This window comes from Phlebotomus argentipes, unplaced genomic scaffold (assembly GCF_947086385.1).
Source record: "Phlebotomus argentipes unplaced genomic scaffold, Phlebotomus argentipes genome assembly contig_5, whole genome shotgun sequence".
Lineage (NCBI taxonomy): Eukaryota > Metazoa > Arthropoda > Insecta > Diptera > Psychodidae > Phlebotomus > Phlebotomus argentipes.
The window spans coordinates 12471975-12496196 of NW_026776165.1; the positions used below are offsets into that span (position 1 = coordinate 12471975).

A 24222-nucleotide genomic window follows, 5' to 3' on the forward strand; every position below is an offset into this window, starting at 1 on the left:
AAACATGTTTGAAATCATTAAATTTCTTCGCGCCTATTTTATTGGCATTTCATATTTTTGGCGGAAAGAATTATTCTTTTCACTTTTTGCGCGACGAACACTCAGAAACGAACTTTAAAATCTGCAAGGCATTAAGCAGATTAAGTTATGATCTCATTTCTTATTGATTTCAATTGAAATTTCGCAATATTTTTTGCAAAAGCAGTTAAAGGACTCGCTCAATTTGATTGATTAATTGACGCCAAATAAGTGAGAAATATTGGAAAAAAGTGCATTAAGTTGGAAATTCTTGATTTAATTGCAAATCAAGGAATTTTCGCCTTGAGATCTTGATGATTGATGTCTCGGATGTGAAGATATTTCAAGACTGAGAGCCATAAAGTGAAACTTATGCACCCCTTATTGTCTTCTGCGGAACATTTTCGTCACCATTTGAAAACAGGCGAGTTTGTTTCTTAAGCGAGTGAGGGAGTTTAATTGAATAAAGAGAGAAGAAAGACTATTGTTTGGAGCACGAGCGACACGCTTCCCTGATCCTGAAGAAGTGAGCTTCTTGCTCACTCTTATTACCATTGTATCATTTGCAAAAGTGTCCACGGTGAGTTTCACCATGAGATCTTGGCGACCTTAGCCCATAAATCTCAGTTTTACTTTCATCCTGCCGCCACTGAACAGCCTAGGATGACTCACTAGTCTTCACTATGTTGCCTTGCGACGATGAAATATCCTGGATTACAGGCTTTCCGTGACAACTCGCCACAGTTTGTTGCCATCTGAAGCCATCAGGAAAATCGCGCTCATTGTCTCTCGAGTGCGGTTTCGCTGAAGCGAATGCGGAGGAGGATTGAGCAGCTCTTCCAGCACTTCACGAGGCGCGCACACCTTCAGTTGGTTCCGAAGAGTGCTCAGTGTCGGTTGGGCTCCACTGGACGCCTTCGCTCGTGATTTCTGTGATTCTCTGAGGAGTTATATAAAAAGTGAAAAGAAGTTGGACGCAATTCAGTTGACGAAAAGCTCTTGTAGAAGTTTTCCACATCCTTTTTCAAGAGACAATCTGTTTGTGTGAGAAAGTGAGTGAGATTCAGGACTTTTTTCCCGTGCTGCACAAGAGAAAGTTTCTTTCTTATTGAGGAAAGTCATTCTGTTGGAAAACAAAAATCTCTTGATGATATAACAAATAATTTTTTTCTCTCTTAAAAAAAAGTGGCTTTTTTCGAAACTTCTTAGAGACTTCCAAGATCATTCAAGATAAAAAAAATTATACAGTGAAGAATTACTCGTCGGAGAGCTTTTAATTTCTGGTAATTAAATTCGTCTCGGGCTGAACACTTCCGGACATTCAATGTTTCTCTTTCTCTATTTTTCTTTTCGAAGATATGACTTCGAGTATGATTTCTTTTATTTACCTATGCATTCATTGAAAGCCCTGCCACGGAGTGTTAAATAATTTCTCCTCGCACTGCGACTTCATGTCGAAATTCCACATATTTTTGTGCAATTTCCACTTTGCATAGTCAATTTAGTATTTCAATATTTCGCAATTGCTTCCACGCCTAAGGAATGGAAAAAAACCCAGTGGCTTCTGAGCATAAGAAGTTGTGACCCGTTAAAATCCTTGCGGTTCTTGTCGTTAGATGCGCTTGGCGCGTCTTGTACCTCATCTCAAGAGTTGTTCCTCGCGGCAAATTGTCTGCTTTATATCCCACTTTTATAGTGTCATCAGCGCAAATCTGAATTGTGTCAACATATATGAAGCGACTGTTGGTGAAACTAGGCATGAAATTCGTCATGCAAATATTCTGCCCAAGATTTCCTATAAAAATGCGCAGAGAAATTTCCTCAACTTCCGCCAAACATTGACCACGAATATCGCGCTAACATCATATCTCTCGGAGCTGGTGGAAAGTGTGTAATTAATACATGAGGGCAATTATCGTTGTGTTTGATACGTATATTTTGTTCAACTGCGAGGGAGTGCGAAGTCTCTTGTCCAACGAGCGTGACTGAGAAAGTGATTATGCGGTTTTCTTTCCTGCAGACCTACATTTTACCTCACGATGACCACCGCTGGCGTCATTTTCATTTCATATTATGCTGCAATTGCACGCCCAGTTCAATTGACATCATCAATTGCCAATTCATATATATTGTTAATTCAAATGTCACGTTTCAAGTGACGCTAATCGATGGGCTCTTTTCTGCTCTGTGAACCGAATTCATTCAGTGGCTTCACCCGTAATTGCTTTTTTAATCTCTCTTCCCATCTCGCAATCTTCTAAACAGTCTCTCTAAACTATGGATTCACCTTGATGTTTGACACATTTTACATCTCATTTGCATCTCAAGTGTTGGCCATTTCCTCTTTGACACCCTCTGCAAGATTCGCAAGATTGCTTTCAATGTCACAAAGCTCTTTGCCAGACGCACAATTTCTGCTGAAGAACCTCTCAATGAACCTCTCATTTCTCAAGTTTCCCTTCCAATTAATGTGTAATAAATTTGTGCATACATTTAATATCTTGCGTAAGATCCCCTTACTTAATGATTTTGCCACATTTTTGCGAATGCACTTTGGCGAAGAATTGGTTGGAATAATCAATCGATTATGATTGACACGCTGAGCGCAACGGAGAAATTGATGAATTGATCCAACAGAATGGCAAATCATTGCAAAATTATGCCGCATGCATGTGAAGAAATTCTCTGCCCGCTCTTTTTTGAGATTTTCGGGCGAATGACACCCAAGTTAGATTTTGTGTAGTTGAAAACAAAAAAAATTGTAAAAGACCGGAGATTTGGATGATTGACTGAGAACAATTTCGCTGGAAAATGTCTTGATTTATTGTGAAGTTTTCAATTGACGTCATTTTTGCAGGCACAACAGAGAGCAAAGTGGCCAAGGCAGCCGATGACCATTGATTTGCTGACCATTGTCAATTGTCTGATCGCTGGGACGATCTCTCAATAGTCATGTAAAGGGCCTAATTGGACGCCGACGATGCTAACAATGTTCTTTGTGACTCTGGCACTGCTGGCCACAAGTGTGGCCATCACTGGCGCCCAGCGAGACACTTACTGCCCTCCTCAGGAGATCATTCTGCCCTGCCGTTGCTCCCAGCGAGGGGATGAAGTGCAAATATGGTGGGAAGGCAGCTCTGCTTTCAACTGTTGCCATTGTCTTCTAAACTCTCTGGTCTGTTTCAGGTGCTCTCATTCGGATCTGCCGCGCGTTCTCACGGGCATCAAATCCGTGGCCAAGATGATGAATCATCGACAGATCGACGAGCTGATTCTAGAGAACAATCTGCTGCCATCCTTCCCAGGCAGGGCTTTCTCGCCGCTGCGCGTCTTGCGGCTGATGCTGCGCCACAACGGCCTGGAGCGCCTCTCCAGTGGCTGGCTGAACGATCTGGAGGACAGTCTCGTGGAGGTGTTCATTGTGGAGAGGAATCTCCGCAGTGTCCCCATCGACAGCCTCGTGGGCCTGCGGAAGCTCGAGGCGGTGACCATTCAGAGTGAGAGTCTGAAGAGAGCTCCAGACTTCTCGAATCTCCCGCGACTGCGCTATGTGAACATCCAGAGCGCTTCTCTCATCGAACTGTCGCCGATGGGCTTCCGACAGCTGATAAATCTCGACACGGTGATCATCACAGGCAGTGGGAAGCTCAATCGCCTGGAGGCGGGATTGTTCCACGATCTTCCCCGCCTGAAGACCATCGATGTGTCGAATAATGGCATCAACTGGATTCATCTGAGAGCCCTCGCCCGATTGCCACAGCTGAAAGTGCTTCAGCTGAGCGGGAATAGGATCACAGATGCCGGAATGGTGGGCAGAGCGATTAAGGATCTGAGCAATCTCGAGGTGCTGAAGCTGGACTCCAATAGAATCACGACATTGGGCGAAGGAAGCTTCGTGGATTTGCCATCGCTCAAGGAATTGCATCTCAACAGCAATGCCATCACGGAAATCCACCACGGAGCCTTTCATCGAACGCCCAATCTCAAGATTGTCCATCTTGAGAGCAATTACTTGCGCCGCGTTCATCCCGAATCCTTCCTGCAGGCCTCAGGCAGTGGCGTTGAATTGCTGCACTTGCAGGAGAATGAAATAGGCCGGATAGAGGAGCTGAGATCGCTTCTGGACGCTCTTCCGCGGCTGAAGTTCCTAGATCTCAGTCACAATAAGCTGGAGGTGATCCCATTTGGGGCACTTCGTGGTCACGGAACTCTGGAGCAATTGTACCTGGACAACAACATGATCAGGATGATTGACAGGGACGCGTTCATGGCAATGCCAGGACTTCGTGAGCTGCGACTCAAGAACAACTCCTTATCGGACATTTTGCCAATGCCTTTCTGGAATTTGCCAGGCCTGAAGGGTCTGGATCTGTCTGAGAATCATTTCCAGAAAATAGAGCCACAATTGTTGCTGGGATTGCCATCTCTCAGACGCCTGGATATGTCCAGAAACACCTTGATTGACATCAATCCGGCGGCTTTCATGAGAACGCCAATGCTGGAGACGATTGATCTGTCCGGGAATGGAATTTCTGCCCTCCATCCGGCGACTTTGAGGAATCTCGATCGCTTATTCGAGATTGATATCAGTGATAATCACCTTCAGGAGATTATTCCTGGCCTCCCACACGCAGTGGAGCACATCACAGTGCGCAATAACAAGATTGCGAATCTGGGACAAGGACAAACACTCCATTTGCCCAATGCGAGGATGCTGGACCTGAGCGGGAATATGCTCCAGAGATTGCCCAGAGGAACATTCCAGCAGATGCCACAGCTGAAGTCACTAAATCTAGCGCAGAATGGAATTCTGGGACTCGATGATGATAGCCTGGCGGGACTGATGAGGCTTGAGATGCTGGATTTGAAAGACAATCGCATCGTTCATCTGCACGAGAAGAGTCTGGCCACAATTCCCACTCTAGTTGATCTGAATCTGCAGAACAATCGCCTGGAGGAGATCAACAGTCAATTGCTGGTGAATCTGCCACAGCTGAAGAGACTGGATTTGTCCAGAAACAGCATTTCACTGATTCCACCCGAGACTTTCCGGCACACGCGATCAATTGAGGCGCTCGATCTCTCCAGTAACAACATGAGAGAACTTCCGCCGAGTCTCGCGGGATTGTCTGAATTGCGGGAAATTGACTTGAGCTACAATAATCTCGCGGAATTGCCTCCGGATATTGTGACAGCGTGGCGGAGTCTGGAGGAATTGAGGGCAGCTAGCAATAAGGTCACAGAATTACGGAGCGGTTCCTTCAGGAATCTGCCCATGCTGCAGTATCTCGATGTGTCCAGCAATGAGATGCGCAGCATGCAATTGGGTGCCATCAGGAATCTCCCGGAGCTGCAGGAACTCGTCCTGGCGGATAATCACCTGCAGGATTTGCCTGAGAGGGTGTTTGAGAATCTCCCCAGTCTCCAAGCTGTTCATCTGCAGCAGAACTTCCTCTCAACAATCGCGCCAAGCAGCTTCTATCGCACCCCTTCGATTGTCTACTTGAATCTCTCCACGAACAACTTCCGGGATCTGGAGCAGACGGGATTGAGGAGTGTGCGGAGTCTCGAAGTGCTGGATTTGTCCAACAATGGCATCCGCAGAGTGTCTTCCTCACCACTGAGGCAGCTGGATTGGCTTGTGGAGATTAATCTGGACAACAATCGCATCTGCAGAGTTCAGGGCGAACCCTTCGCCTCGATGCCTCGCCTCCGGGTGCTGAGCTTGAGGAACAATCGCATGACTTCCATGCCAGAGTCCACATTCAGGAATCTGCGAACTAACATTGCCATTCTCGATCTCGATGGCAATCCGCTGGACTGCTCTTGCGGTCTGATGTGGTACCGCTCGTGGTTGCTGGAGAACGATTTGCAACTGCCTGGACCGCGCTGTCGAGACGGGTCAATGCTGCGCGACATCCGACTGAGTCGGTCAGATTGCCAGGATCTGGACTCACGCAACAGTCAGCTAAGTCTACCGTTGACCAATGAGCACGGAGACATCTTCGCCAGGCAAATCGACGAGGGGCCTTGCGAGGAAGTCCCCTACGGGGAGTACCAGGGAAATCTGCCTCCATCTCCCGAAGAGAGCGACTACTTCGAAAAGTACGTGGACTATCCGCTCAATGAGACGCATCCTCTGTTGAACACCTCATCAGCTCCACCCTTAAACCTCTCGCACACTATCCTCAACATGAATCCCGACAATCTCAGGCCTCCGCCACCGCCTCCTGGTCCCGGCGCCGCCTTCACCTTCTTCGGCATGCCACTGACAACCCTCGGACTGGGGCGCTTGTGGGGCCAGAGTCGTGGCAACACCGAGAGATCAGACAATGTGGGATCACGAGGACGTGGCCGAGTACAAGTATACCGGCCAGATGATCCTGAGCTGCTGAAGCTTCTGGGGAAAACCGCCAAGAAGCCTCCGCTGCCGGATCCTGGAGCACCAGTGGCCAAGGAGAGTCCTCAGTTCTACCGACCCTACTTCCAGACACCCTTTCACGAGCCCGCTCAAGTGCAGACGGGCGGATTTGTGCCCATGCTGCCAGGAGTTGCAGGCGGATTCAAACCCATCAGCGATCCTTTCAACGCCACAAATTCCACAAGTAAAACAATTTCAAAGTGATTTTATTTCATCAATGAACTTACCATTTTTTCCACTCTTTTCCAGGTATCGAAGGAAAGAACTCCACGAGCGAGTCTTCCTGGCCAGAGGATTTCCACGAGGAAGTGCCTCTGGTCACGGAATCACCCAGAAGGGTTATTGTGAAGGGACAGCCCGTGAAGAGGGGTCCAATCCTCGTGGAAGCTGACACAGGAGAAACTTCAACTGGAGTCCACGACGAAGTGACCCGAACGGAGACACTTTCAGAGCCACCAGTGCCGACAACCACACTCTCTCCCGTCCAAGACGTCATTTCCGATCTCAATGATATCTCGCGACATGAGGAACTGGATGTTCCTGTCCCCGAAGATGCTGCTTCAACCTATCCTCGCCCTCAGGACTTCACTAAAGAGCACAAATTCTGGGAGAATCCCCCAGACACGGCCAGCTCCTTGTCCGCCCTCGTGGCGCCGGGAGCGCAGCAAGGAGTCTTCAAGGGCCCACCTGGAAAGTCCACAATCACGAAAGTCTTCACGCCAGCGCCGATCGCTGTGCAGAATCTGCCCGCCACCGAAGAGTACTTGCACAGTCAGGGACAGGACAATGAGGTGGACTCCAATGACTTCGTCACGAGCACTTCCGTGGTGGAGCCTCACATTCTCGACCCCAAGAGCCGCTCTGACATGGATTGGTACTACAGGAGCTACAATCAGACGCCCACGAGCCGAGATTACGACTTCAATCTCGAGAATGTGCGACGAAATTCCGCCCAGAAGATCCGGAGAGACGCTCTGGCACTGATCACTGTGGCGACAGTGCACATCCTGCGGAGGCTCATGTAAATACAACGTGTTGTAGATTTGAGATTGTACATAAGGAGGATTGAGCAGGAAATAAATGTACCAACAGAGAATTCACGGGCTTTATTCAGTTTCCCAAGAACATGGTGAAGTTGTGCATTCCTGATCTTGTGCAGTCTATGAATGTGCTCTCTAATCCCTAGAAATCTCTGATGTGCACTCCTCAGTGTCCACATCTTCGCAACTACTCTGCCGCCTGGCGCTGGAGGCCTTCACGATGGCCAGATTGGAAAAGTTCTTGTTGTCCTTCGAGAAGATCCTCTCCTGTTCCTCCCCACGCTTACCCATGATGCGCTGTCTGGCCTGCACAGCGCCCTGCACCACTGGATCCTCCTTCATCATCACACTCGCCTCGTGGAAGTTCAGGAAAATCCTTCCATTGGAATCTGTCTTAATGGGGAGAATCTCCGTGCAGACATTCCTGTGCTTCGAGGAGCTCTTTGAGCTGTCATCCTCCTCTTCCTCTTCCTCCTTCACGAAGCTCCTCTGTTGGTACTTTTTGCGACGCTGTCGCAGACAGAACGGATCCCTCTCGCTGGCCTTGATGTACTGCATCAGGGGCCGATTGACGCCCCACTTGGGTCGCGGTTCCGCCTTCTTTCCCTTTCCTGGTTTCGAGCGGATCATCGTCTTTGTGGTAGTCGTTGTGGTGATGGTCTCATTCTCCACATTCTTCTCCTCTTCCGGGACAATCTTCCTCTCTCCCAGCACTTTGTTCTTGGACGTCGAAGTCACCGACGTGGTCACTGTGGAGATCTCCTGGAGATAGAGCTTGTGATGGCAGCAAAGATTGCACATTCTGGATGTAATCTCCGTCTGCACACCCACATCCACCGACGAAGAAGAGTCTCGCCTGTACTTCCTGGGCGTGAGCGTCTTGTCCGCCTCAGAGGAGTCGAGTGTTGTACTCGTGGCCACGTCAACCTTCATCTCATTACATGGAAGATCCTCTTTGATGAAAGTGGCTTCATTGGGCAGTTTTGGTGGAACTTCCTGAAAGCAGAAGCATATTTTTAATGCAACATTCAATGTCCCCATGGATGATGGATTGTTACCTCAACTGGTTCCTCAGTTTGGATGACTTCCTCCTTGGGTGGAGATGGACTAGAGGCAATTCCATGAATTTTGCAGCAATAGCTGCACTCTCTGTTGTGACTCTCTCGCATGGAGATCTTCTCGGGCTCCGCAGCTACTTGTGCTTCCTGGACAACACCTCCGGGACGCTGCTGCGCTGCCAGCAGGAGTGCTAGCTGAAGATTATTCACCGTGGCGTTGAGAAAGTCACTGGCAATGGGCAACGGCACGACTGGTGTCATGGTTTGGAGCACCAAAGCAATACCATCAATATCCGTTGGACGACTCTTGTCAATGACCACCACAGGTTTCTCCGGTGGAGCATCCTCAGCCTCCTTCTCCTCTTCCTGCGACACCACCTGCTTCTTCAGCTTTATTGGCGTGCCAATCAACATCTTCTCCTCCGGAACCTCCAGCTTATCCTCCTGTTTCACCTCCTCGCACTTCTCTGTCTCCTTCGGAGCTTCCTCCCTCTCCCTTGCAGGAGGTGGCGAAGCCTCCTTGTGGAACACCTTGTGCTTCCGTCGGTCTTTCTCTATCTTCGCATCCATTTCCGCCTTCACAAGTGCCCGGCGCATCATATCATGCTTCTTGCGCTCCTTCTCCAGCTTCTCCTGCTGCAGCCTCTGCTCATACTCGAAGCGCGCCCTCTCCATCTCCATCTGGTGCATCAGACGCTCCTCCTCTAGCCGCTCTTCGCGGAGTCGCCTCTCCTTCTCCCACTTCTTCTGTCTCTCGCGCTCCTTCAGCTGTTCCTTGATGGCATCCTGCAATTCCATCGCCTTCCGCCGACGATTGGCGCGCTCCTCCAACACCTGTGGATCAATAGGAGTGTTCTGGCCACGGATGAATGACCTGCAAGCGACACAGTACACCCTGACAATTGGAAAACAAGGAAAGACGTCGGAAATTCACCTCACAGACTCATCCTCGCTGTCGCGCATCTCATGAAGGCCCTTCTCCAGCCACACCGGCACACTCCTGGCCGACTTCTCCATCTCCACGCGTGCAATGGGGTCATACAAGTGCCCCACAGTCACTCCTCGATCGCCCCACTTGGCGCGCTCCTCCTTTACTTTGTGATACCCCGCAAAGTCTGGCGGCTGAAAGGAAGCGAACGATTGCCCACCCGAAGACGAGGATGACGGAGTGCTCAGCGACCTGTGGCACACATTAAAGAGGATTGTCGTGAAACACGCCAATGGCCAATTAACATCCACTCACTTTGAGAACTCCGTCTCGTGCTCCAGATCCAGACTGTCTGGGGACATTTTGTGTCCTTGACTCTCGCGCTGCGGATTGCTCTTGTTCGTGGTGGTCTCTGAGAAGCTGTCCTCAGCAGCCTCCTCCGGACGATGCTTAGCCGCCTGCGGTTCAGTGTTCGTCCACACATCCGCTCCTCCGCTGCTGTCCGAGTGCTGAGGCGATCCACTGGTGTATCCAGTGTCGTCCTCCGTGGTGCTCTGGCGCACGACGCTGCCCTGATGACTGAACTTCTGCCTGCCGATGGGCGGCAGACTCGGGCTCCGCAATCTGCGATTGTCCTCGTCGTAGAAGGAGCCATGATGTGAGGGAATCTTCCTGTAGCTTCCACGATACTTATCCCCAACATCCATATTGCTGGCATAGAAGGTTCGAATACTGGTCTTCTCATACTTCGTACTCGATAGCGATTCCTGCCCCAGAAAAAGCACAACACCATGCAATACACTTCATCCAGAAAAAAACGGGTAAAAACTTAGGCATTTCTTACAATCTTTATGGGAAAGTCGCCGAGCTTTGCCATCTCTTCACGCTCCTTCTGCCACTGGCGCTTCTTCTGCTCCACTAAACTCAGCTCGCGATTTCCGCCGCTCTGGTAAATCATGCCGCACTTTCGCCCACCTTTTGTGACCCAGACACAAATTTCATCGTATTTATTTTTTGAATACACCCAGGAAAAGTCACTCAGAGAGCCTATTTTTCAATTATCAAGCAATTGAGATCACACATTTTGATTTACTATGATTATTCCTTTATGCCCCGCCCATTTGGAAGCCCCACCCACTCTCAAGCTCATTACTATGCTTCGTGTTATCCTTTGTCTCTTACACGCAGTATTTTCCTCAGTGCATTTCACAAAAACCAATGCATCGAAATTCCGCAACAAATTTCCACAATAGGCAGTGGCAAAAAAGCGAATTTGCAGTGAAATCAATTGGCATGTCACGAAATGAACATAGAATTCAATAAGAATATTTAATCGTTATACTTTCTTTCAGACTCGGGATATTTATGGAATTTATGTACTTCTCTAGCTCGTTCTGTGCGTTGATAAATGATCAATAAATTGACGATGAGTGACACAGTGGGATGCGTGTAACACAAGCCTAGCGACCAAAAATATTAAATAACACGATGAAATTCGCACAGAAGCATGACTTGGGAGAAAAATTACATTGCAGGAAAAGGCAAACATTTATCAATAGAGAACAGGAAGTCGGCTTTTCAAGGGCCTCAAGACAATTTCCGTCTCTCTTGGTGCTGACTAAAAATAATCTCCTTCGAAAAAAAGGGCCATTTTATGAATACTTCACACGATACGTCTGAAGAGAGGTGAGTTAAAGAAAATCAATTGCAATGCTGATTGAATTCACGCGGACATTTTGCCAGTGAAAATAGTGTCCGTTTTTCACAAATTACAGGTAATTTGATCGGGGATTGTAAAGGAGAAAATGATACTGATTTGATGGCAAAAACCCAACAATTTTCACCCAAAAATAACTCGTTGCTGTGCAAATCTCAGTCATTTGAATATAATATATTGGAATATATTTGTGGCACGAGCATAAATAACATTTTATGCAAATATTAGCGCTTTTATCTGATTTATTCCCTTCTTTGTTTTGTACTTGCCGAATTTCATATTTCTTTGGCAACCCAATATCGATCATGAAGATGTCAAAGTGGAGAAATAAATTGGAAATGTGAAATTTTCTAATTCATAAATTACTGAATTAATTCAGTGTGAATTCCTAATTTATTTGCCACTTTTAGAGTGGCACCAAGAAGGACACCAAAGCCGGTCAACAAGAATTTGAGGAATATTGCCGAGTACGGGGAATTGAGGACACACGCGAATAGAATCGTTCACCTCTGATATTCATCATTCCTGAGAAATATTTCTACCCATTTCATATTTCTTCACTATTACAGACCACATATTTAATCGATAGTGCCTGGCAGTAAAAAAGAAACACGCTTCTCCCGAGGGACTGAGGGAATTTCCCGCAATCCAATTGATTTAACAGAGTCACTGAGTTACCGAAGGAAATTCCACAAAATATCCACGGCGAAATTTAAAGATTCCGGCGCATTGAAGTCTCTTGTTGACTAAGGAGATACAATTTGCAAACCAATTTACCTCTGCCTTCTTGCACTTGAGACACACACACACACACGCGGAGGAAGGAATCAGAGAAAAGACCGTCTTGAGAGACGCTTAGCACGGGTGTGATTGAGCCAGAAGGAATTCCGTGGCATTGCCACACAATCCTGGCCAAATTGTATACGGCGGTTGGCAAGGAGACAACCAAAGTGTACACACAGAGTGATTTTTTCGTCACCAGCACGCTAGAGTTGTTAATCCTTAGATACAGAAGAACTTCAGAATCATCTTACACTTTGACTGTCTTGCCTTTTGTTCACATCCTCATGTTTCGCTTGGCTAAATGTGAAACCTCTCCAATCATTCTACAATTTGCAATCTTACTAATTCATCTTATATCTAAGTCCTTTTCTACTCCATTTCTCACTTCAAGAAGAACGTAATTCATGAATAAACATGAGAAAAACTCTCAATTCTCTTTACTTAATTATATGGCATTTCATCATGCAAAAATATATTTCCTTCTGCGTGAAATTCCTACAAAATTTCACCCCCCTCAATAAAGTGGCTATTGAAAGGGAAGAAGTGTGTCACTAATGCTCGTGCACTTTCTCAGACAAAGGAGTGACTTGGACAGTGGACAGCAAGAGTCATTGATCTCTCGTGCGGGGCATTGATTGCCCGGTTGAAAGGCAAACAAGACAGCGGAGAAAGTTCCTGACCACGCGATTGTGCGCGTCCTTATGGACATTGAACTCTTTCCACTGTCTCCCGTCTGGCATTCTCCGTCCGCTCAGGAGTCGTTGGCCCGCAATTTGCATTCGGGTGTAACAATGTAACAAGATTTATTTAAATTCACCTATACGAATAAATGCATTTCGTTGGTCAAGTCACCCTCTAAATTGCCCTAAAATCCCAATCACTACAGTGCACTCTGATAGAGTACGGAAGACGTGAAGATCTGCTTCAGAATCTGTGGTAATTGTGCTAAATCCATGCAGACAAAACTCCTTCCGGGCGGCATTTTTTGATTGATTCTGATAGACAAAGAGGACAAAAAAATGACCATAAATTCATGGTAAAATGTAAAAAAAAAAATTACTCACATTTCCGCCTCCTCGCCAATGCTGCCGATGAAGATAACGTAGGCCTGCACTTTCGGCTCTCGCTTCTGCAGCGCCTGAGCCACTTTAGCCGGTGAAATGCCATAGCGCTGCAGATTGGCATCACTCAGCACCACCACGATCGCCTCATCGCACTCCTCTTGCGCCAGCTGATCCACGGCATGGTTCGTGGCCAGGAGTGTGTGATCTCCCGACCAGCAGTACTGAGCGTGGGCGTGCATCATTTTGATGGTCTCCAAGCGCACTCTATCGTCTTTGGGCGGCTTCTTGGCGTCCACGAAGGGAATATAGTATGTCTCTCCGCTGTGGCCCACGATGTCATACTCCACTTTGTGCGCGAACCCCTCAAAAGCCTCCATGACAAGAACCACGGCCTCCATCTCTCTATCCAAGCGCCCATCGTAGCCGTTGAATCTGCAAGAAAACCCTCTTAGCGACATATTTGAAGGTAGACAAGGCGCTTCGCTCACCTGTACATCGATCCTGAGACATCAACCACCAACTTGAGGCGCTTTGGCTTCTCCTGTGGCTGTCCAGGCTCGGGCTCCTGCTCCGCTCGCCTGCGATAGATGTTCTTCTCACCCGTGATTCCCTCCACGAGCTTCGTGTCGTCCAACTCGCCAGTGGTTTGGTGCTTCTGCCAGTGGCGCTCCTTGCTCTTCGCCTGTAGCGCATTCAGGACGACCCTCAGCTCCTTCACTTGCTTCTGCACTGGCAAGCTGTACTCCTCATAGACAGAGTGATCATACGTTGACATCTTGATCTCCCTGAGGCGCTCCTCGTAAGCACGCCGATTCATCTCACGCGCTGCCTTCTTCACCTCATCCGGAATGTCATCCTTCTCCTCGTCCGACAACTGATGCACCGGATTCCCTGAGTCCAGACGATACGGTCCACCTTTCCCACCCAAGCCAGCCGTATCGCGTCCACCACTGCCACCAGCCCACGTATTTCCACCCACATGTGGATCATTCTTCGGATCCACCTTGCCATGCTTCGGGCCAGACACACTCTTGCCACTCTTGCTCTCCACCGTCACCTGAATCTCCCGCTTCTTCCTCAGCGCTGCCATTTCATGCCTCGCATATCCCTCAATCGGCAGCCCGTGCTTCTGCAGAACAGACGTCACCAATTCCAGCGCCTCCGGAGAATATCTGTCGAAATCCAGAACATTTCCCACCAATTCTGACATGTCTTCACTGGGAAAGCGCTGCAGATGCTTCACGATATTCACAACCTCTCGAGTGCTGTACGGATAGCTCAGCTGGCCAACATCCGCCATGGAGCGGAGCTCTGCAAATGCTCTCACGAGAGTGTCCAGGACATTGCGTGGCACATCCGGACCATACTGTTGCAGCAGGAAAATCTCCGACTCCGTCGATGGATTGTCCACCGAGTGGCAACTGAAGAGATCGCCAAGAGAGGCAAAAAAGTCATTGCCCAGGAAAGGAAATCCCGGTCGATTGGCGAGGACAATCATTCGGAAATCCCTGTGTGCATAGATAACATCAGGTGACGATTGCTCTTTTCCCGCCATCGCAGCCGGCAGGATTTTCCTGCCATCTGACAGAATCATCTCGCCATTCTCCACTAACGTCTTCAGGATGCACGTAACATGCGTCGGCGCCTTGTCAGCTTCATCCACCACCAGGACATGACCATTTTTCACAGCCTTCACCAGCGGAGAATCTTCGTACGTCACAATACCATCCTTAATGGCCGGCTGGAGCGTCAGAGTCTGCACAGTTGTGTCCCTGTGCAGCTGAATGTACTCTCTTGGGCGATTCATCACCTGCAACAGGCGATCAGCGATCTTATTCTTGCCCACACCTTGATTCCCCACCAACAGCAGGTGATTCCCAATGAGAAAGTCCTGCAACAGGTGCTCCATCAGCACCACATGCTGAGGCACATCGTAGAAGAGGATGTCAGGCACTTTGGTCACGGCGTCCGTGCGATAAACCTCCGTGTCGGTCTTGCCAATTCTCACTCTGCCATTCGCCACCTCAATCTCCGTCTTCTCCACTCCGCTTTCCGCTTCCAGCCTCTGGTGGATCTTGAAGCGCTCCAGGACGCTCTCCAGCGTGGCTCGCGGCAGAGCGGGTAGGAACTTGGCCAGGAAAGTCCTCTGAATTGTCTCATATGCAGAATTCAGTGGATGCTCGACGGGCTTCGCAAAGATTCCCACCTTTTCCGGCGGATACACTGACATCCGATGGGCGATTCTCAACAATTGCCTCGTGGACAGTGTTCCAGCCAGATTTTTCATTATCGGATCCTTCGCATCGCGCAAAAATTGCGCCAAGTTCAGAATCTTCTCTAAAGACGGTCCAATTTCTCCATAAAGTGAGTTGATAATGTGAATTTCCTCTTTCTGACTCAGATTCCTCACTTCGTGGAAGGTAAACAGGCTCAGCATTTCCGGTGTAAGCCAATTGGCGCCCGTGTCGAGAACTGGCGGCTCAGCCAGAGCGACAATCCTGAAAGACGGATGGATCCTCAACACACCCTTCGCCTCTAGGCTGCCTGGAGTGGCGCCCATGGCCAGGAGATCATCGAATCTCTCGTGACTGACCAGTCTTCGTCCATCGTACAGCTGAAGCTCCCTGTCGTGCACTAAGCGATGCAGAATCGAGACGGTGGAATTGTGAATACGATGAATGCCATCCAGAACTGCCACACGTCCGGCAAGAGCCGCTCTCAACAGAGCAGAATCCCGCCAAATGGTGTCCCCGTTGATCTTGGTCGTTCGCTGCTGAATCAAATCCCTCCCCGTCATGTCCTGATACAGCACCATCGACTCCACAGACTGCCCGAGCAGATTGCACAGCTCCATCACGAGAGCCGATTTGCCACATCCTTTGGGCCCCAGCAGGCACACATCTCCCACCGCAAAGCTCTGCATCACATCCGCCAGGAGATTGTTCTGGTAGCCCGTGGACACGAATCTGCCCATCGGACTGTCCAAATTGTACTTGCGTCCACCCGAAGGCACAGCAACGACCACATTTCCCACTCGATGCGACGACACAGTCACACTGGCCACGGATTCGCCCTCTGAATGCACATGAGTGATCTCCTGGTCGCCCGAAACTTCACTCTCCTTGATGTTCAGTGACTTGAGGAGTGTGTTGACCGCCTCGTGACTCTCTTTAGGCATGAAACTCCGGTATGGATAAAGACGGTAGATGACGTCAAAGGCGCTGAGAGACTTATTGTTGTTCTGTAACATACAAATGAGACACGAAAATATTGAAATTAGTATAATTGCAGTGAAGGTTGAATATCCGAAAATAGAATTTATTATTAGACACATTAGATTTTTGTCTTCAATTTGTAATTTTGGAAAAATTTATCGATTCCTTAAGGACTCCTCAATTGAACCTATCTCTAATCTTGACTTAAATGAAAGGGATTGAATGCCTATTTATGTTCTACAAGCAGAATGACTCCTCGAAACCCACTTTTTACGATTTAATAACGATAAAAGCGTGCAATTTGTAACTCACCAGGATTTTGGCTGCACTGTAAGCGCTATCAATTGGGAAATCAGGCAAATTTGTCTTGGCATCAGCTTGTTGGATGGCAAAGCCGAACGACAGGATTTGCCGCAATTTTTCCGGGTCAGCATTCGGTGCCACAGAGCGCATCCCGCTGAATATTTCCTGCAGAGACAGAGAGAGAAAACAAAAAGAATGTTAATAGCGAAAATTTAAGATAAGACTTTTATGGGCGAAAGGATAAGAAAGACACCAATAAATCTATTTCCAGAGAAGATACATAAAAATGTCATTGCATGTCTTAAAATGCTTTATTCAACATATCGTAAATCTGTGAAAAGGGAGGCAAAAATTAATAGATATGAGCTGTTTTTCCACCCCCAATGAATCACTTTTCTCAATGTCATGCCCAACCATTAGCTTTTCTTGCGCATTTATTCACGCAATATTTTCCTTTCGCCACTAATTTATGTGTTCCTTCCATTTTGAGCACCTCTGCTTGTAAATTATCACTTGCGAAGGTGGAAAAGCGAAGGAAAATTGCGATGCGGTTAAGAAATTGTTGACCATTCAAAAACTCACAGCAAATTTAAATGATCGCCAATTTCCCCTCCACGGACAAAAACATCGCGCGTTCACGCGATGTTTTATCAACACGTCACTCGAGTGTTTTGGTGTGCTTGAAAAAGGGTGCATTTTGATAATAATGTGAGCCCAAAGTACCCAAAAATCCTCATTACTCATTAGTTTAGTGTAATTTTGATTTGCCCGCAACGCGATGGGTTTCCTCGAGGATACAATCATCGTTTTTGTATCACAGGTGACGAGACATGAGTTTCCCGGCTGATTGTGTCTGACTTTTCCGGGGCATTTTCAGGTGCTCTTCTTCACCGGAGGCTGGATATTCTTTGTCAAGCAGCTCTTCCGGAACTATGAGGTGCGCAATATCCTGGTGCAGCTCATCTTCTCCCTCACATTCGCCCTGTCGCTCACGATGTTCGAGTTGATCATCTTCGAGATTGTGGGCTTTCTCGAGACCAGCTCGAGATACTTCCACTGGCGACTGGGACTTACGTTGCTCCTGTTCATGGTGGTGGCCCTGATACCCTACTACATCGCCTATTCCAGCATCAGCAACATTCGCATAGGTAAAGTGCAAATTCTGTTCTTGTGCAGACAGCGATGCTAAAGCTGCTCTCTTTTCCCTTCCCGGACAGTGCCACAACGCTGGGTCATGCCTCTGACCACTCTCCTGTGGCTTCTCTATGTGTACGGCTTCTGGCGCATCGGAGACCCCTTTCCCTTGCTCAGTGTCGCCAAGGGCATCTTCACAATTGAGCAGGCTGTGTCGAGGATCGGCGTGGTCGGAGTCACCGTCATGGCGATCCTCTCAGGCTTCGGCGCCGTCAACTATCCCTACACCAGTATGGCCTACTTCATCCGCTCTGTGTCACAAAGCGACATCCTCGCCGTGGAGCGCCGTCTCATGCTCACCATGGACATGATGGTGCTGAAAAAGAAGCGCATCGCAATCGACAAGCGCCGCAACAAGGCGTCATCCGCCAAGCCTGGCATTTGGGGCATGATCAGCTCCGTGACAAACCGCTCGGCCGGCGCAGAGAGTGAGTCCTTCGGGTCCCTTAATCTCTCATCATTTACACTAACTCCTTGTGTGTGTATGGCATTCACAGATGTTGGCCAGCTTCGGCTGGAGATTTCCGCCCTGGAGGAGATGTCTCGACAACTCTTCCTTGAGGTGCACTCGCTGAAGAACATGCAGGAGCGCCAGCGGTGGTCCATGACCCTCCAGGGCAAGTACTTCAACGTCCTGGGACACTTCTTCAGTCTCTACTGCATGTGGAAGATCCTGATTGTGAGTAGCCGAAGCCTTTGGCCGCCTGAACTCTTGCCATAATCTCTCTCTTCCTTTCGTCCAGTGCACCATCAACATCGTGTTCGACCGCGTGGGAAAGAAAGACCCCGTGACACGTGGCCTGGAGATTGCCGTGCACTGGTGTGGCTTCGAGATGGACATCGCCTTTTGGAGTCAGCATGTGTCCTTCTTCCTCGTCGGTTGCATCGTGGTGACCTCAATTCGTGGCTTACTTCTCACACTCACGAAGGTGCGCACCGCCTCACTTCCCACTCCACAATTGCACGCAATACCGCGCTTCTCTCTCTCTTTGCAGTTCTTCTACAAAATCTCCTCCAGCAAGTCGTCAAACATCATCGTACTGGTTCTCGCCCAGATCATGGGCATGTACTTCTGCTCGTCTGTTCTTCTCATGCGGATGAACATGCCAGCAGAGTACCGTGTGATCATCACACAAATCCTCGGCGGACTGCACTTCAACTTCTACCACCGATGGTTCGACGTGATCTTCCTGGTCAGTGCGCTCTCGACCATCTTCGTGCTCTACATGCTCCATCGGCCGCCAGTATCCGATGATCCACTGTGAAAATTCCACCCCAAATGCATTCACGACATGTCGTCTTAACCAATCTGTTTAGGAACAATTAAATTATTTCACATAAAAAGCACGCCGCGTGGTTAAAATTAGACATGACAACTGCAGTCTATTTATAGGAAGGAATTCTCTATGCGGAATATGACGAATTTATAAGCGTATTGTTTTCTGCACAGTCATGAGTTGGTTTTTTTTCGCGTCTATTACACTTTCACCCCTTTTCATCAAACAAGTGGGAATTCCGCATTTTGCCACAATTCACCGAGCGCGGTGTGTGAGTCAGTTCAGGGGGTGTGTTTCAATCACTAATACAAATCCGAAAAAGTGATTGATTTCTCGCCAAACGGCTTGTGTTGGTCTATTGAATTAGTCGTCAATTAATCAAAATTTACACAAAACGGAAGCAGAAAAAATTCAGATGGATGGAGGGAAAACTATTCATACAAAAAGAACTTCCACCCTATACATTTTGGGGGGGGGGAGGAGCACATAAAATCAAATATTTGCACCAATTCTCCGGAGTCTTTCTATGGCATGAGCGAAAATACCACCAAAATACACTAATCACGTGAGGTAGAATGAAAGACATTTTGCCTTTCTTGAGGTATGAAATTTATAGGCGAATGTCAAGATAAAACGAAATGGAATTTTTAGTGTGGATGAAAAATCATAAATCCCACCCCATTTTGATGGATCAATGAACCCAAAATGTACAATTCCGATTTATTTGCTGTAATACAGACAAATTTGTCCAAAAACTATGTCAGAACATTCGGAAAGGCACACGCTTGTTAGCTTCCAACACACACAAAGCAATTAGGCATTGAAGAAGGTTTTGAAATGCAGAGTGAACTCCAGAGCGCTTTTCCCACCCCCTCTTCACGGCAATGTACAATTGTTGTGTATATCGTGAAAATGATGGTGATTTATTTGAATTGCGGCAACTTGTGTAAAATGCACGCAATTTCCTACCTTTTTGGGCAAAAGTACTTCGCCAGACGGAGAGATTGCATGTTTTCACCATCAGATTCAATTAATGGTTTTCGACTTAATGGGCCAACACATGCCTTCACCCAGTCCACCGAGCCAAACCACCCCACAAACCATTCATTGCCACCGTTCTGGGAGGGAAATTAGTGGCTAAATGCCGACATTTACGAGTGTATTTGCGAGACGCGTCAGAACAATTGCGCGCCAAGACTCCCAGTGGAGACACTGACACGCTTAACCCACATTCTGCGCCACCCCCGCAGAACTTTCCAACCACCCAAGAGTCGCCGCGGTGTCTTCGTTCGCCATGGCGCCTTTCAACTCCTGCAAACTCGCGTCTCCACCCGCGAAGGGCCACGCGAAGATTTTGGGGTGAGCGCGCGAGGGTAACACTCGATGGAACTTTCACAGGAACCAGCGAGAATTTCAGCTCTTGTCATTGCGTCGCAGATTTAACAACGACTTAAAGTCGTTTCAAGAAATCACACCAAGTAGGCTTTAAAGGATTCATATTGGAATGGAAGCAGGTGAACTTTAAAATTTCAAATTAGAAAGTTTATCCAGACTTTCCATGCCGATAAAAATACTAAAATGGTACTTTTCTAATCTAAACCTCATTTAAAATAAATAAAGTCTCTCAAAACTTGAGAAAATCAGTTAAACTCGTGATATTGCGAAAGTATTCACTGAAATTTTCAGTGAAGAACAGAGTAAAGCATTTAACTCAGTATTTTTATTGCAATTTGGTGATAAATTTAATATTCTACTATAATAAAATCCTGACCAAAGTAGAGCACAGCCCCCCAATTAAATGCACCTGCCCTGAGAAATGTGGCACGACGTGTGCCCTGTCTTTTGCACAATAATTCCACGAGGAATTGAGGAGTCAACTGCTGGGCGGATCGTCTCAGCACTGAGTCACCGCTTCCCACCCCCTGACATGGTATAAATACAACATTCCGACGCTGCCGAAACCACAGCCAGAGACACCGCCACGTCCGTCGTGTCTTCAGTCCCACGCGGAGAATTCCGGCGGAAGCACATCCCTCGAAAGACCCTCCCCAACTTCTTAACTGGTAAATATCCGTAGCAGAAATTTTGAATTTTGCGCTTTGTCCGCCCACTCCTCCTCATCCTCCTCCTCCTTCACAATCAATTCCTGCGCTTCCGTGAGTCTTTCTTCACGTGTTCTCTGCGGTTCTGTCGTGAGGAAGTAAATTATAATTTCCCATCAACGGTTGACAGTGTCGGTTGTACATTTTTTCTTGCGCGCCCAAATGTGATTTGCTCCCGCATGACAAACGCTAAAGGGGCTCGACCACCCATTTGGGAGGCCTCGCGACGCCCCATGTTTGTCAAATCCGTGTGGCTGGACAATCAGGGCTATCGGCACATCATTCTGGACGGTGTCACCACAAAGAAACGCCCCAATTGTCCCACAATCCGACGAGGTAAAAAGCATCTTTCCCAAAAGAAAAAGAAAACCCACCCACAAAATTCCTTCAAAGCAATTTTAAAGTTTCAAGGTTTAACTTTAGCAGTTGTAATTCGATTAGAAACTTTTCTTTTCTTTACCATCACCACACAAAAAGACAATTTTCCCTTGAAAAGTCTCCTGAATTGTCGTGCTTAATCTCATATCGATTTAATAATAAAAATAAAGACATGATGAAATTTAGACATGACAAAAAGGACTTTAATTACTCCTTTTTGTCTTTTTACCACAGAAAATGCGCGGGACCTTGGCGAGGAGAGTGGCAGCGAGCAGAACCCACTAGAATTGGTGGGATCCTCAGACATCCTCACAATAAGTCAGCCCATAAAGGAGGCCAACTTGACGCGCAATCAGCACAAGTTGTGCAGAAAGCTGTTCAAGAGTCGCTACAGTGTCGAAGTGCTGCGAAAGCACCTCACGGGCAGCGTGAGGACTGGCCATCAGGAGTTGGGCGGCCGCCTGGGTGGCAAAAGTGGCGAGGAAGGCGCCACAGGCAGTGGAAATCTGCGCGACAGTGAAGTGATTGTGATCAGTGAGCAGAGCAAGAACCAATTGACTGAGAGAGTGCTTCAGTGGTTGGATCTCGCGGGCAAGAACACCCTCGTGCGGCCCGAGAGCGAAGTGCCCAAGGGCTCCACTGCGGCCGCAATCACGCAGCGGCGCATCTTCACCGCCGAAGTGAACAGGAAGGCCCCGAATCTCGCGTCGCCCTGCCTCAAGCGCACCGAATCCGTGCATCATCTCTCCATCACACTGAACGAGGAGGACTCTGGCGAGGCGTCACGCTCGGACACCTCTGCCACGCCGAGGATCAAGTTTGGGGACTTCTTTCCCGTGACATATCGCTGCTCGCGCAAATTCCTGTCGCACAGCTCCTACAGGAATCGCCTCCACTCCCCGCCCACATACATGAACAGCTCCACCGTGCAGACGGCGAAGAGCAAAGGCTCAGCGATGGGAAGCGGCGGCAAGAAGACGCTGCCTGAGCACGCGACCAGGGATAAAAATAGAAAGCCATTTGCCAGCGCGGTGACACCGTCGTCAACGGGAGGGAAATTAGGGAAGAGCGACAGCATTGAAAATCAATACCGAGGCATTATCCATCGGCAGCTCCTGGAGACGTCGTGCAACACACAAATTGCCAAGCGCCAACTGCACATCTTCATGCCCAACATGCCCAACAAGGCCAAGGGGGAGTGCGATAGTTGCCTCAGCACCGTCGTCAGCAGCGACTTGTCCAAGAAGTCCAACAGTTAGATCAATGCCACACACACTCACACACATTCGCTCACCTGGTAGGACAGATTCGTCACATCCCTGGCCTGGAAGCGCGATCTCAGCGGCGGATCGAGCGGAGCTCCACGGTATTTCGGCACCGGCAGTCCCAGGGCGATCACGCGAAAGTCCTCAGACACCCGCACGAGGCCCCATCGGCGCAGCTCCTCCGCTCCGTACTGCTCCATGAGTTTGTCGTATCTGAAAAAGCATGAGAGTTAATAAAGCTATAAACAATTTTACTACAGCAAAACCATTCAGTCAATTTGTTAAGCAGATTTTCTGAATCTCAAGACATCAAAACTGTTAATACGTGGCCAGGATTTTTCTACATAATTATCAAGTCAGTTATTGCTGAGAATCAACTGATATTTTGAATTTCCTTCGGCTGCCATTCGTTTCCCATACGAAAAATCCCGACAATCAAATGTCAATTTTCTGATTCCGCTTTTATATCTAAATGTGAATAGTTTTCAGTGTTTATTCCGCACGCAATGGAAGTGACTGAGGAGCACCTACGCCACTGCATGCTATTCTACTTCAGGCGCGGCATCAGTGTTGAGGAAACTGCCAGGAAAATCTGCGAAGTGTATGGCGAAGGGACACTGAACGAGGAGACGTGCAGAAAATGGTACGAGAAGTTCGAGACTGGAGATTGTAGTCTGGAGGATGACAAAGTTGAATAAAGAAGACTCACCTTTCGGCTGGGATCAGTAATCTTCCATCCTCGAGATTCATTTCGCGATTCTCAAGCAAATTGTTCAGCACCGGCAGCACATTTCGCTCAGCCTTCTCCACACCTTCGATCACCAGCACGCGCCCGTTGATAGCCGCCCGCACGGCCGACTGGTCGTGGTACTTTGCTGTTCCGGACTCAATCTCGCGCCTCTGCTTCAGATCACTCTCCGTGGTGTCCCTGGACAGGGCGACGTACTCCAGCTCTCGCTGTGTCAGCTCGATGAACTGCATTGCCACATTCCGCCGCAGCGGCCCCGGACGCCCGAGCAGGAAGATATCCTGTCCCAAATTATCCTTCTGCAGCATCCATCGAAGGTGATGGAGAATCGTCTGGGAGACATCGAGGAATCCCTCAGCGTCTTGCCGCACTGGAAAACACAACTACGAGCTGCAGAACAAGTCACCAAAGATGATATGCTTGATCAACTCACGATACTGTCGCGGGATGAACTCTGGACTTGAGGACGGTTTAATAACTTTCGAGACGCCATCAATGGTGACTTTGTTGATTCCCGAGATTCCTCTCACGACACTTTTATCCGGCCGCCCACGCAGAATCCTCGTCAGGACATCTATTCTTCTCACCGTTGCCGCATTCCCCGCATACATGCTTTGATAAAAACACACAATTTTGGCTAGAAAATTCACGTGGACACGGAAAAAATCACAGAAATACTTTTTCTCACCACACACTCCCCACTACGGATCC

The 24222-nt window shown here is 48.2% G+C and overlaps 4 protein-coding genes across 4 annotated transcripts; 2 read left to right on the forward strand and 2 right to left on the reverse strand.

The window, feature by feature from the left end:
• The first annotated feature begins 2998 nt into the window (after window positions 1–2998).
• Window positions 2999–7528, forward strand: LOC132256053 (protein artichoke). The gene is made up of 3 exons (XM_059752233.1): window positions 2999–3141; window positions 3205–6623; window positions 6689–7528. Exons 1-3 carry the CDS (start codon window positions 2999–3001, stop codon window positions 7462–7464), a joined length of 4338 nt encoding a protein of 1445 aa, XP_059608216.1. The 3' UTR covers window positions 7465–7528.
• An 18-nt stretch (window positions 7529–7546) lies between these two features.
• LOC132265981 (uncharacterized) lies at window positions 7547–12044 on the reverse strand. Its single transcript, XM_059766786.1, has 6 exons — window positions 11960–12044; window positions 10310–10440; window positions 9781–10232; window positions 9472–9717; window positions 8538–9411; window positions 7547–8475 (listed from the first exon to the last, which is right to left on the reverse strand). The coding sequence occupies exons 2-6, from the start codon at window positions 10421–10423 to the stop codon at window positions 7615–7617; spliced, it is 2547 nt and encodes an 848-aa protein (XP_059622769.1). The 5' UTR covers window positions 10424–10440; window positions 11960–12044; the 3' UTR covers window positions 7547–7614.
• Window positions 12045–12751: 707 nt separating this feature from the next.
• LOC132255543 (von Willebrand factor A domain-containing protein 8) lies at window positions 12752–24201 on the reverse strand. The gene is made up of 7 exons (XM_059751624.1): window positions 23945–24201; window positions 23473–23881; window positions 22793–22976; window positions 16557–16712; window positions 13518–16270; window positions 13030–13461; window positions 12752–12960 (listed from the first exon to the last, which is right to left on the reverse strand). Exons 1-7 carry the CDS (start codon window positions 24120–24122, stop codon window positions 12846–12848), a joined length of 4227 nt encoding a protein of 1408 aa, XP_059607607.1. The 5' UTR covers window positions 24123–24201; the 3' UTR covers window positions 12752–12845.
• LOC132266015 (Golgi pH regulator) lies at window positions 17206–19999 on the forward strand. Its single transcript, XM_059766839.1, has 6 exons — window positions 17206–17367; window positions 17425–17695; window positions 17765–18169; window positions 18239–18420; window positions 18485–18670; window positions 18737–19999. The coding sequence occupies exons 1-6, from the start codon at window positions 17326–17328 to the stop codon at window positions 19004–19006; spliced, it is 1356 nt and encodes a 451-aa protein (XP_059622822.1). The 5' UTR covers window positions 17206–17325; the 3' UTR covers window positions 19007–19999.
• Window positions 24202–24222: the final 21 nt, after the last annotated feature.

Excerpts from the sequence above, each read along its gene's own strand:
- LOC132256053 (XM_059752233.1), top strand. The coding sequence starts at position 2,999 with ATGCTAACAATGTTCTTTGTGACTCTGGCACTGCTGGCCACAAGTGTG. Across the intron at positions 3,142-3,204 it reads GGGGATGAAGTGCAAATATG|GTGCTCTCATTCGGATCTGC; the intron begins GTGGGAAGGCAG and ends GGTCTGTTTCAG. Across the intron at positions 6,624-6,688 it reads CAACGCCACAAATTCCACAA|GTATCGAAGGAAAGAACTCC; the intron begins GTAAAACAATTT and ends ACTCTTTTCCAG.
- LOC132265981 (XM_059766786.1), bottom strand. The coding sequence starts at position 10,423 with ATGATTTACCAGAGCGGCGGAAATCGCGAGCTGAGTTTAGTGGAGCAG. Across the intron at positions 10,233-10,309 it reads GCGACTTTCCCATAAAGATT|GAATCGCTATCGAGTACGAA; the intron begins GTAAGAAATGCC and ends TTTCTGGGGCAG. Across the intron at positions 8,476-8,537 it reads AAACTGAGGAACCAGTTGAG|GAAGTTCCACCAAAACTGCC; the intron begins GTAACAATCCAT and ends TTCTGCTTTCAG.
- LOC132266015 (XM_059766839.1), top strand. The coding sequence starts at position 17,326 with ATGGGTTTCCTCGAGGATACAATCATCGTTTTTGTATCACAG. Across the intron at positions 18,170-18,238 it reads CCGCTCGGCCGGCGCAGAGA|ATGTTGGCCAGCTTCGGCTG; the intron begins GTGAGTCCTTCG and ends TGGCATTCACAG. Across the intron at positions 18,421-18,484 it reads GCATGTGGAAGATCCTGATT|TGCACCATCAACATCGTGTT; the intron begins GTGAGTAGCCGA and ends CCTTTCGTCCAG.
- LOC132255543 (XM_059751624.1), bottom strand. The coding sequence starts at position 24,122 with ATGTATGCGGGGAATGCGGCAACGGTGAGAAGAATAGATGTCCTGACG. Across the intron at positions 22,977-23,472 it reads TTACTGATCCCAGCCGAAAG|ATACGACAAACTCATGGAGC; the intron begins GTGAGTCTTCTT and ends ATGCTTTTTCAG. Across the intron at positions 16,271-16,556 it reads ACAGTGCAGCCAAAATCCTG|AACAACAATAAGTCTCTCAG; the intron begins GTGAGTTACAAA and ends TGTATGTTACAG.